This window comes from Pristiophorus japonicus, chromosome 1, assembly GCF_044704955.1.
Source record: "Pristiophorus japonicus isolate sPriJap1 chromosome 1, sPriJap1.hap1, whole genome shotgun sequence".
Lineage (NCBI taxonomy): Eukaryota > Metazoa > Chordata > Chondrichthyes > Pristiophoridae > Pristiophorus > Pristiophorus japonicus.
The window spans coordinates 522,037,658-522,050,487 of record NC_091977.1 but is presented as its reverse complement, the minus strand read 5'-3'; the positions used below and the strand labels follow the sequence as shown (position 1 = coordinate 522,050,487).

General features: G+C 43.8%; 1 protein-coding gene across 1 annotated transcript in view; it reads left to right on the top strand.

Annotated features, from left to right (window-relative positions):
* Positions 1 to 10,686, top strand: part of LOC139277624 (mitochondrial inner membrane m-AAA protease component AFG3L2-like) — an 80,470-nt gene extending 69,784 nt beyond the window's left edge. Inside the window, 4 exon segments of the mRNA XM_070896343.1 lie at positions 5,048 to 5,248; positions 6,886 to 7,080; positions 9,908 to 10,091; positions 10,094 to 10,686. Of these exon segments, the coding sequence (XP_070752444.1) occupies positions 5,048 to 5,248; positions 6,886 to 7,080; positions 9,908 to 10,091; positions 10,094 to 10,134 (621 nt within the window). The 3' untranslated portion in view covers positions 10,135 to 10,686.
* The last annotated feature ends 2,144 nt before the right edge of the window (positions 10,687 to 12,830 follow it).

Sequence of the window (12,830 nt, the reverse complement as noted above, 5' to 3'; positions counted from 1 at the left end):
TGCAAGTACAATACAACATTTCATTGTTTAGCGGCAGGGGTGGGGTTGGTAATGCTGAAATGAGACCATCATGTATCACACAGTCTTATTTCAAGGACTACCATTGCTGACACATTAAAATGCATTTTACGTCACATTACATGACCTTGCATGACATGAGCGAAACACAGATCGGAGATTATGATCAACTTACCTTGCTGTAGCATGGGATTGGTACCACCATGTGTGGTGGCACGGGTGGTTACCCATCAATGCCAAGTCAGTTTGATGACCTCTGGTGGGCCCCCTCCTGTGCCACACTACTTTGAGGCGTTGGCTCTTTTCCTCTGCGGAAATAAAAGTTGCAATCTTTAACCGGTTTGCAGAACACACACACACACACACACACACACACACACACACACACACACACAGAGTACAGCTACATATACTTTTTCAGTAGTTCATGAGTGCATCAATAAGATCGTTACTTACCCTTGCTGCCGCTACCACATCGTTCCATCTCTTCCTGCACTGGTCTCCATCACGAACCATGGTGCCCACTGCGGACACGGCCTCCCCAATCTCCCGCCAACTGCGTTTATATTGGGGCAGGGCTGGCTTGCCACGACCATCCCGGGCGAGCTCTCTGCAACGGAGCTCCATCTCAGAGACAAGTGCCTCCAACTCATCGTCTGTAAACCAGGCAGCTCTGAGCCTGCCTGCACTGGACTCCCTGGCAACTTTTTTACCACTCATGATAGGTTTCAAGGTGAATGTCTGATGATTCCCTTCCCTCTCACTCAATGACTTCCCTCTCTAAGTGTCAGGTGTAAGTCACTCACGAGCTTTTATGCGCATGCCCAGCTGACCCCTCAGCCCTAATCGGGGGAAAAGTGAGGCAAAAAATCCACAAAAAAAATATTTTCAAATCTCGCGCATGCGCAGTACACGGCCTCCGATCTTTCCAGAGTCGAGAGACCTACATCTACAGCTGACTCCTGCTACCGGCCGCTGCCTCCCGCTTCCGCGGAGAAAACCGGGATGAATCTCGCGCCGGTAAAAGAGCACGCACCGCCCGGGTACCGCCGAAAAACGGGTGGAACTTAGCTTTCATCAATTTCAGCCCCCTAGAGTATTGTGCACAGTTTTGGTCTTATTTAATTAGGGATATACTTCCATTGGAGGCAGTTCAGAGAAGGTTCACTTGGTTGATTCCTGGGATGAAGGGGTTGTCTTATGAGGAAAGGTTGAGCAGGTTGGGCCTATGCTCATTGGAGTTTAGAAGAATGAGAGATGATCTTATTGCGAGGAGTATTCGTAATAAGGTGGATGAATTGACTGCGCAGATAGCTGTTAACGGATATGATGTAATTGGGATTAGGGAGACATGGCTCCAAGGTAACCAAGGCTGGGAACTCAACATTCAGGGGTATTCAATATTCGGGAAGGACAGACAAGAAGGAAAAGGAGGTGGGGTAGCGTTACTGGTTAAAGAGGAGATTAACGCAATAGTAAGGAGGGACATTAGTGTCGATGATGTGGAATCTATATGGGTAGAGCTGCGAAACACCAAAGGGCAGAAAACATTAGTGGGAGTTGTACAGACCACCAAATAGTAGTAGGGAGGTTGGGGATGACATAAACAGGAAATTAGGGATGCGTGCAATAAGGGTACAGCAGTTATCATGGGTGACTTTAATCTGCATATTAATTGGGCTAACCAAACTGGTAGCAATACTATGGAGGAGGATTTCCTGGAGTGTATAAAGGATGGTTTTCTAGACCAATATGTCGAGGAACCAACTAGAGAACGGCCATCCTAGACTGGGTCTTGTGTAACGAGAGAGGATTAATTAGCAATCTGGTCTTGCGGGGCCCCTTGGGGAAGAGTGACCATAATATGGTAGAATTCTTCATTAAGATGGAGAGTGACACAGTTAATTCAGAGACTAGGATCCTGAACTTAAAGAAAGGAAACTTCGATGGTATGAGACGTGAATTGGCTAGGATAGACTGGCGAGTGATACTTAAAGGGTTGACGGTGGATAGGCAATGCCAAACATTTAAATATCACATGGATGAACTACAACAATTGTACATCCCTGTGTGACGTAAGAATAAAAAAGGGAAGGTGGCTCAACCATGGCTAACAAGGGAAATTAGGGATAGTGTTAAATCCAAGGAAGAGGCATATAAATTGGCCAGAAAAAGCAGCAAACCTGAGGACTGGGAGAAATTTAGAATTCAGCAGAGGAAGACTAAGGGTTTAGGAGGGGGAAAATGGAGTATGAGATGAAGCTTGCAGGGAACATAAAAGGTGACTGCAAAAGCTTCTATAGATATGTAAAGAGAAAAAGATTAGTGAAGGCTAATGTAGGTCCCTTGCAGTCAGAATCAGGGGAATTCATAATGGGGAACAAAGAAATGGCAGACCAATTGAACAAATACTTTGGTTCTGTCTTCACTAAGGAAGACAAGAATAACCTCCCAAAAATACTAAGGGACCGAGGATCTAGCGAGAAGGGGGAACTGAGGGAAATCCTTATTAGTTAGGGAAATTGAAGGGACTGAAGACCGATAAATCCCCAGGGCATGATAGTCTGCATCCCAGAGTACTTAAGGAAGTGGCCCTAGAAATAGTGGATGCATTGGTAGTCATTTTCCAACATTCTATAGACTCTGATTCAGTTCCTATGGACTGAAGGGTAGCTAATGTAATCCCACTTTTTAAGAAAGGAGGGAATGAGAAAACAGTGAATTATAGACCAGTTAGCCTGACATCGGTAGTGGGGAAAATGTTGGAATCAATTATTAAAGATGTAATAGCAGCGCATTTGGAAAGCAGTGACAGGATCGGTCCAAGTCAGCATGCTTGATAAATCTTCTAGAATTTTTTGAGGATGTAACGAGTAGAGTGGATAAGGGAGAACCAGTGGTGCATTTGGACTTTCAAAAGGCTTTTGACAAGGTCCGGCACAAGAGATTAGTGTGCAAAATTAAGGCACATAATATTGGGGATAATGTATTGACATGGATAGAGAACTGGTTGGCAGACAGGAAGCAAAGAGTGGGAATAAACGGGTCCTTTTCAGAATGGTAGGCAGTGACTAGTGGGGTGCCACAGGGTTCAGTGCTGGGACCCCAGCTATTTACAATATACATTAATGATTTAGACGAAGGAATTGAATGTAATATCTCCAAGTTTGCAGATGACACTAAGCTAGGTGGCAGTGTGAGCTGCGAGGAGGATGCTAGGAGGCTGCAGGGTGACTTGGACAGGTTAGGTGAATGGGCAAATGCATGGCAGGTGCAGTATAATGTGGATAAATGTGAGGTTATCTACTTTGGTTGCAAAAACAGGAAGGCAGATTATTATCTGAATGGTGACAGATGGAGGTGCAACGAGACCTGGGTGTCATGGTACATCAGTCATTGAAGGTAGGCATGCAGGTACAGCAGGCAGTAAAGCAGGCAAATGGCATACTGACCTTCATAGCGAGAGGATTTGAGTATAGCAGCAGGGAGGTCTTACTGCAGATGTACAAGGCCTTGGGTGAGGCCACACCTTGAGTATTGTGTGCAGTTTTGGTCTCCTAATCTGAGGAAGGACATTCTTGCTATTGAGGGAGTGCAACCAAGGTTCACCAGACTGATTCCCGGGATTGCAGGACTGACATATGAAGAAAGACTGGATTGACTAGGCTTATATTCACTGCAATTTAGAAGAATGAGAGGGGATCTCATAGAAACATATAAAATTCTGACGGGATTGGACAGGTTAAATGCAGGACAAATGTTCCTGATGTTGGAAAAGTCCAGAACCAGGGGTCACAGTCTAAGGATAAGGGGTAAGCCATTTAGGACCGAGATGAGGAGAAACTTCTTTACTCAGAGAATTGTTAACCTGTGGAATTCTCTACCACAGAAAGTTGTTGAGGCCAGTTTGTTAGATATATTCAAAAGGGAATTAGATGTGGCCCTTACGGCTAAAGGGATCAAGGGGTCTGGAGAGAAAGCAGGAATGGGGTACTGAAGTTGCATGATCAGCCATGATCATAGTGAATGGTGGTGCAGGCTCGAAGGGCCAAATGGCCTACTCCTGCACCTACTTTCTATGTTTCTATGAATCATAAGATTCTGAGGGTAGATGCTGAGAGGATGTTTGCCCTCGTGGGGAAATCTAGAACTAGGGGGCATAGTTTCAGACTAAGGGGTCTCCCATTTAAGACAGAGATGAGAAGGAATTTCTTCTGAAGGTTGTGAATCTTTGGAAATATCTATCTTTGGAGATAGAGAATCTTTGGAGGCTGGCTCATTGAATATATTCAAGGCTGAGTTAGACAGATTCTTGAACTATAGGGGAGTCAAGGGTTATGAGGAACAGGCACAAAAGTGGAGTCGAGGCCAAGATCTTATTGATTGGTGGAGCAGGCTCGAGGGGCCGTATGGCCTACTCCTGTTTCTATTTTGTATGTTCTTATGTTCACCTGACTGCCATTTTAACCACCCATCACCATGTTCCTGCTGGGCAGGCAGGGTTAAAATTGGGTCTTAGGTTTTTAACTCCTTGATATTTGATAGTGCCCATAAAGACAGGTGAAGTCTGCCACATACAAGATTTCAGGCCTATAAATGTAAGTCTTGCGTTCTTTTAAAGCAGGTGAGTGAGTGATTAGATTGTCACAGATTATCCAGACAGTGTGCCCAACGGACTGGTTCAACCGAAGCAATGCCTACTTCCATATTGCTATACAGGAGCACCACTGGAAAGTTTCTCCTGCTCAGTTTCCAGGGGAACACTTATCAATACAGCATGTTTAATTTTGGCCTCTCCTCAGCACCTAGAATTCTCAGAAATTGCTTGTCAGTGGCCACAGCACATCTCTTGGACGCTTGGAAGAAGAAAGGTATTGCATTTATTTCGCGCCTTTCACGTCCTGAGGGCGTCCCAAAGCACTTCAGAGCCAATGAGATCATTTTGAAGTCCATTCACTCATGATTTGTAGGCAAACGGGGCGGCTAATCTACGCACAGAGTTCTGTGACATTCTTCTTGGTTGTTTTAGGTGTCCATCATCCCTCGTGGGAGGGGACTCGGTTATGCTCAGTATTTGCCCAAAGAGCAGTATCTCTACAGTAAAGAGCAGCTTCACGACCGCATGTGTATGACACTAGGAGGCCGAGTTTCAGAACAAATCTTTTTCGGTAAAATAACCACAGGAGCACAAGATGATTTAAAGAAGGTTACCCAGAGTGCCTATGCACAGGTATGTCGATAGTTTAACAACTTTTATGAAATGTAATGTGCTTCAAATGTTCTGTTCCAATTTACTCTTCAACATTACTTTTGCACTGTGTCAATGCCAAATGAATTGCGAGCAAAATCAATTACATATGCACGTTGATTTATATATAAACTATCTTGAGGGTATTCTTAGTTGCTGTAGACCCCTCGGTCATCTTTGAATGTAGTGTTTGGCTAAACAATGTGATCATGATTAAAAATCCTTCTCCGATTGGGAAGGTGGATAAAAGCAAGGATACAAGAGACCTTCATTCCCTCTGCCATAGGCTGGTGGTCTCTGAAACGGTCTCCAATTAATGACCCAATAAATTCCTTCCTCTCGGGTTCCATGAAACTCCTTGTGAGATGGCCCACCGATAGCTGAGATAGCCTGACACTAAACCGTTCTCCTGACCGCCTCCCACCAACCATCCAGCTTTGGCTGGCTCTATATTAGATCCACTGGGCATTCATCCCCTCTCTTTCCTCTTCCCTCACCCCCATTACATAACTACCCAGGTGTTTCATGCTACCTTGTGTATATACCATTGTACTTCGAGTCATTACTCTGCATGTAGTATCTTGTTTTTTTTTTTGGTTATGTATACTTTGTTTCCTTCTCTTATTTCCGTGTATGTAATAAAATCCTAAAAGGGTTTACATATATCTTTCCCTTTAAACATGAAGGAACGCTGAGTCTGAAACATTGGGCTAGACTTTCGCCTTCATTCTCGGCGGTTTTCTCGCCGGTACAGCTGTTTTTTTTGATGAAAAACCGCCCGGCGAAAGTTGCCCCTTTATTTTTTTTTTTAAAAAAGAGTTCCGCCCACATTTTGAAAAGCCCGCCGGGTAGCAACCGCCCACGTACACCAGCGAGAAAACCACCAGGGTCGAAGTTTTGCCTCAGCGGAGGACCCATACATACGCCGCCGAGGAAACCGCCCACGAAAAGCTGCCGGAACAGGGCGGTAGGTGAGTACCCTGCAAAGAAAGGTAAGTTAAAGGTTTTTTTTAAAATTATTTTTAAAATTCTAAAATGGCAATTACACTAAAAAGTGTCTTGAGAATGTTTTATAACTTTTTATTTTTTGTTTAACTGAAAAAATATTTTTTGAGTTTTCCCCCCTCCCTAGGCCCAAACGCAGCCTCAGACTAAATTTTAGAACTTACCGTCCATTCCGGTAAGAACCGCCCGTTTCACCTAGTTTCGCCTTTAACCGGTGAAAATATTGGTGCAAGATCCATTTTCTCGCCGGGCGATATTTTTTACCTCAATTATGCAAAGTTTCACAAGCGTAGGTTCCAGAACATTAGCGATTTTTTTTCTGGGCGGGAATCGGGCGTTGAGGGAATGCCTAGCCCATTGAATCTTACAGTATGAAGCGAATAACCCATTGTATTGATGCTTTCTATTTGTAAAATTGGTCAGGTCAAAATTAACCTGGTTCAGCGCATGCTGCTGGAGAAATTACTGGTACTGGTGGGAGGGGAATAGTGGGGAATAAGGTTTTCTTTGCTTGATTTACTGGTCTTTAATGGGACGGGGATGGTTGTACTTTATAGTTTCCATGAGCTCGTTACTATGCGATAAATGGTTAATTTTTCTTGGTCTTTCTCTAGATTGTCCAGTTTGGTATGAACGAAAAGGTAGGCCAGGTATCCTTTGACTTCCCACGACAAGGCGAACTGAATTTAGAAAAACCATATAGTGAGGCTACTGCCCGACTGATAGACGAAGAAGTGCGATTACTCATCAATTCTGCATACGAGAAGACTCTGTCACTTCTAACGGAAAGAAGAGCAGATGTGGAGAAGGTGAGAAAATGTTAATATAAACTTGAAAACACTTTCTTATTGACAATTATGAGGATTACTTTGAACACAGCAGAAGGTGGCTAAGTAGATTTGGACTGTCATCTTAAACCATAGTCAATCATAATCATATTCAATCCATGCATCTCTTAAATGGAAGGAAAATCAGATGCGTTCCTATACATGCTGCGCTCAGATTTGCTCGGTTTCCTGATATCCAGTGTGCAGAGACTGGGAAGAGACCCAGGAAAATCACCACTTGTGTTTCATTCATGGATCTGCACAAAAATGCACTTAAAACTGAATGCTCTCACATAAATAAAAGTCAGCATTCCTCACAGGCAGTCAGGTAGTCATATTGGTCAGCATGGATTTGTGAAAGGGAAATCATGCTTGACAAATCTTCTGGAATTTTTTGAGGATGTTTCCAGTAGAGTGGACAAGGGAGAACCAGTTGATGTGGTATATTTGGACTTTCAGAAGGCTTTCGACAAGGTCCCACACAAGAGATTAATGTGCAAAGTTAAAGCACATGGGATTGGGGGTAGTGTGCTGACATGGATTGAGAACTGGTTGTCAGACAGGAAACAAAGAGTAGGAGTAAATGGGGACTTTTCAGAATGGCAGGCAGTGACTAGTGGGGTACCGCAAGGTTCTGTGCTGGGGCCCCAGCTGTTTACACTGTACATTAATGATTTAGACGAGGGGATTAAATGTAGTATCTCCAAATTTGCGGATGACACTAAGTTGGGTGGCAGTGTGAGCTGCAAGGAGGATTCTATGAGGCTACAGAGCGACTTGGATAGGTTAGATGAGTGGGCAAATGCATGGCAGATGAAGTATAATGTGGATAAATGTGAGGTTATCCACTTTGGTGGTAAAAACAGAGAGACAGACTATTATCTGAAGGGTGACAGATTAGGAAAAGGGCAGGTGCAAAGAGACCTGGGTGTCATGGTACATCAGTCATTGAAGGTTGGCATGCAGGTACAGCAGGCGGTTAAGAAAGCAAATGGCATGTTGGCCTTCATAGCGAGGGGATTTGAGTACAAGGGCAGGGAGGTGTTGCTACAATTGTACAGGGCCTTGGTGAGGCCACACCTGGAGTATTGTGTACAGTTTTGGTCTCCTAACCTGAGGAAGGGCATTCTTGCTATTGAGGGAGTGCAGCAAAGGTTCACCAGACTGATTCCCGGGATGGCGGGACTGACCTATCAAGAAAGACTGGATCAACTGGGCTTGTATTCACTGGAGTTCAGAAGAATGAGAGGGGACCTCATAGAAACGTTTAAAATTCTGACGGGGTTAGACAGGTTAGATGCAGGAAGAATGTTCCCAATGTTGGGGAAGTCCAGAACCAGGGGACACAGTCTAAGGATAAGGGGGAAGCCATTTAGGACCGAGATGATGAGGAATTTCTTCACCCAGAGAGTGGTGAACCTGTGGAATTCTCTACCACAGAAAGTTGTTGAGGCCAATTCACTAAATATATTCAAAAAGGAGTTAGATGAAGTCCTTACTACTAGGGGAATCAAGGGGTATGGTGAGAAAGCAGGAATGGGGTACTGAAGTTGCATGTTCAGCCATGAACTCATTGAATGGCGGTGCAGGCTAGAAGGGCCGAATGGCCTACTCCTGCACCTATTTTCTATGTTTCTATGTTTCTATTGCAAAGTTTGCAAGCCATTACTAAGCTGTCATTAGGTCAAATTCCAGACTGGCATTTAGATGGCAGCTAATCTAACCATTCTTGCTATTGAGGGAGTGCAGCGAAGGTTCACCAGACTGATACCCGGGATGGCAGGACTGACATATGAAAGACAGGATCGACTAGGCTTATATTCACTGGAATTTGGAAGAATGAGAGGGGATCTCATAGAAGCATATAAAATTCTGACGGGATTGGACAGGTTAGATGCAGGAAGAATGTTCCCGATGTTGGGGAAGTCCAGAACCAGGGGTCCTAAGGATGAGGGATAAGCCATATAGGACCGAGATGAGGAGAAACTTTTTCACCCCGAGAATTGTGAACCTGTGGAATTCTCTACCACAGAAAGTTGTTGAGTCCAGTTTGTTAGATATATTCAAAAGGGAGTTCGATGTGGCCCTTACGGCTAAAGGGATCAGGGGGTATGGAGAGAAGGCAGGAATGGGGTAGTGAAGTTGCATGATCAGCCATGATCATATTGAATGGTGGTGCAGGCTCGAAGGGCCGAATGGCCTGCTCCTGCACCTATTTTCTATATTTCTATGTGATCTCTACCCAGGAAGGAAGTGCAGGAAAATGGAAGTGAGGCAGAAGATCAGCCATGATCTCATTGAATGGCGGCGCAGGCTCAAGGGGCTGAATGGCCTACTCCGGCTCCTCATTCTTATGTTATAAAATTGTATGGAAAGTTCTGCACAGATACAGGTCATTCCTGAAGTTTATGTTATACATGAGTCTCCTCCCACCTGATTTCATCTAACCCCATATCAGCATGTGTGTATCTAGCTTCCCCTTAAAAGCATCTGTGCTATTCGCCTCAACCACTCCCTGTGGTAGTAAGTTCCACAATCTCACCACTCTCTGGGTAAACAAGTTTCTCCTGAATTCCCCGTCGGATTTATTAGTGATTATCTTGTATTTATAGCCCCTAGTTTTAGTCTCCCCCACAAGTGGAAGCATTTTCTCTACGTACACCCTATCGAACCCCTTCATAATCTTAAAGGCCTCAATCAGGTCACCCTTTGGCATTCTTTGTTCTAGATATGTATTTATTATAGCATTTTCTGTTTCGGGCTTCTCAATTGTGTCTGACTTTCATTTGTGTTCGATTGCAAATTGCAGATTGCTCAACGATTGTTGGAAAGGGAGGTGCTAGACAAGGTGGACATGGTGGAACTGTTGGGGCCTCGGCCCTTTGCTGAAAAATCAACATACGAGGAGTTTGTGGAAGGGACAGGAAGCCTCGATGAGGACACATCTCTTCCCGAGGGCCTCAAGGACTGGAACAAGGATCGTGAAAATGAGAAAAAAAATCAACAGAAGAGCAAATTGCACGACGGGTCGCTTGATGGATGCCATACTAAATGAGGCAAAAAAAAACTTATTTAGCTTTGTATTTTTAAAGATTGTGATCCTACAATAGGAAGATTGTGCCTCCTTGTTTGTGTTCAGACCTGTTGGTTAAAGCATTTTAACACCCACATATGGTTCGTCAGCTGAGTGTGGCTTTGGCAGCAATTCATTTCCACTGGTCCAACTTGTTCTGTCAAAATGAACATGAAGCAAAAATAGCAACTTGTTTTAAGGTCTTAAATATATTTTAACAAAGATTGCTGCTTCACTTTAGCACTCGAAGATGCAAGTCTCGGACTCTGCAGACTACATCTCATTTCATTTGAATGAAACTTATTTATGAACCAGCTTTGCCAAACATTTTTGAAGACGGAGGTATTGTCTGCTGAGCTGGCAAGAGCAGATGGTTGAAATTTGATTAACGTACGCAATTTTCAATTCCCCTGTGACCTCTTGATTCTGCTTACATTTCAGAGCTGTAAGAGATTGAAGACTTGAATGTAATTAATAGTTCATGTAAATAATGTTTATTTTGAAACTTCATAAAGTGTACAAAAATAAGTAAAATACTGTTTTTTTTTTTGTTATGGGTCGTAGGCTGGTACACAGGCATACTTTGTCAGGATAGGCTGTGACTTCCACTATTAATACCCACATTAATCAAATACATAAAAGAAAGACTTGCATTTATATAGCGCCTTTCACGACCACTGGAAGTCTCTTTACAGCCGATGAAGTACTTTTGGAGTGTAGTCGCTGTTGTAAGAAACGCGGCTGCCAATTTGCGCACAGAAAGCTCCCTCACAGCAATGTGATAATTGCCAGATAATCTGTTTTTTGTTATGTTAATTGAGGGATATAATGGCCAGGACACCGGAGATTTCCTCTGCTGTTCTTAGAAATAGTGCCCTGCGATCTTTTACGTCCACCTGAGAGAGCAGATGTGGGCCCCAGTTTAAAATCTCATCGGAAAGACGGCGTCTCCGACAGTGCAGTGCTTCCTCAGTGCTGCACTGGTTTACCAAACCATTTACATTATTTAGAAGTGAAACTGCAAAGGGCATCTCGGCAATAAACGGAGTTCTCAAACAGTCGGCTGATACCAGGTGCCCGTTAGCCACAAAGTGGTGTTTTAGTTTTACGTGTTGATTTGTTGATGTTTTATACATAAGAAACTTTGGAACAGCCATTCTTACTAATTTCAGCAGTTTTCCAGTGTTTAAATGAGGTTTCCTTGTTTTCTTTTCAATTAGCGTGTGTTGTGTACTCTCCCCCTGTACGAGTCCTCCCCAGTTCGTGCAGCTAAAGAAAGGGATGGTTGATCTATTACCAGGCTGCTGCCACTAACCATGCTGGCAAGCCACCATTCTGCTCCATTCTAAAAGCTGTCGCTCTGGAGGTAATTAACCTCTAATTGGATCAATGGCGACATCACTAAGCTGAGTCAAACGGATGCTCTTTCTCCCTCCCACACACAATGTTTCACAATCTATTAGTTTATTTCTCTCCTACAGACTCTTCACCCCTCTCCTCCATAACCATGCTAGTAACATCAATCTACTGAGTATTGTGGGAAATAACTGTGAGCTGTTCTTTGAAATCATAGAAATTTACAGCATGGCAGGAGGCCATTTCGGCCCATCGTGTCTGTGCCGGCCGACAAAGAGCTATCCAGCCTAATCCCACTTTCCAGCTCTTGGTCCATGTAGGTTACAGCACTTCAAGTGCACATCCACGTACTTTTTAAATGTGGTGAGGGTTTCTGCCCTCACTGCCTGAAGTGAGGGCAGTGAGTTCCAGATCCCCACCACCCTCTGGGTGAAGATTTTTCCCTTCAAATCCCCTCTGAACCTCCTACCAATTATTTTAAATCTATGCCCTTCTGCTAAGGAAATGGGCTCTTCCTATCCACTCTATCTTGGTCGCTCATAATTTTATACACCTTGGGTCTCCCCTCAGCCTCCTGTTCCAAAGAAAACAAATCCAATCTTTCCTCATAGCTAAAATTCTCCAGTCCTCTGTACCCTCTAGTGCAGTCACACCATTCCTGTAATGTGGTGGCTAAAACTGCACACGTACCTTAAATGATCATGGAAGTGAGAATACAGATAGGGATAGGGAACAATTGATAGAGATAATTGTAGAATAGAAAACTTAGTAGAACTCAAGGCGGATATACCACTGGGCCCTGGTAGTCTGAAATCAAAGAGCTAGCAGAGGCTCTGACTGCAATTTTTCAATCTTCCTTAAATATGCAGTGTATTGTGGGAAGTGGTAACATGGCAGCCAAATAACCATAGACAGGTTAGTCAAACATCAGTTGTGGGGGAACTCTGATAAAATTAGTAAGCAGTTAGAAATGTATAGATTAATTAAAAACCGTCAACATGTATTTGTTGTCATGTTTGACAAGTTTAATAAGAGTTTTTTGAAAAAGCTTTTGGGTAAATAACGGGAATGCAATTGAGGAAGTGTGTGTGGATTTTCATAAGGCATTGGGTAAGGTGGTCTCCTGAGAGGTTTGCCAGAAAAATTCAGGCATGTGGTGTCAGAGGAAATACAGCAGCATGGACGGAAAATTGGTTGACCAATAGGAGACCGAGTTAGGGTGAATGGGTGTTGCTTGGACTAGGGAAGGGGTGTACCCCAGGACTCTTGTGTTGGGCCCACTTTAGGAGGTTTGGCACGCAAA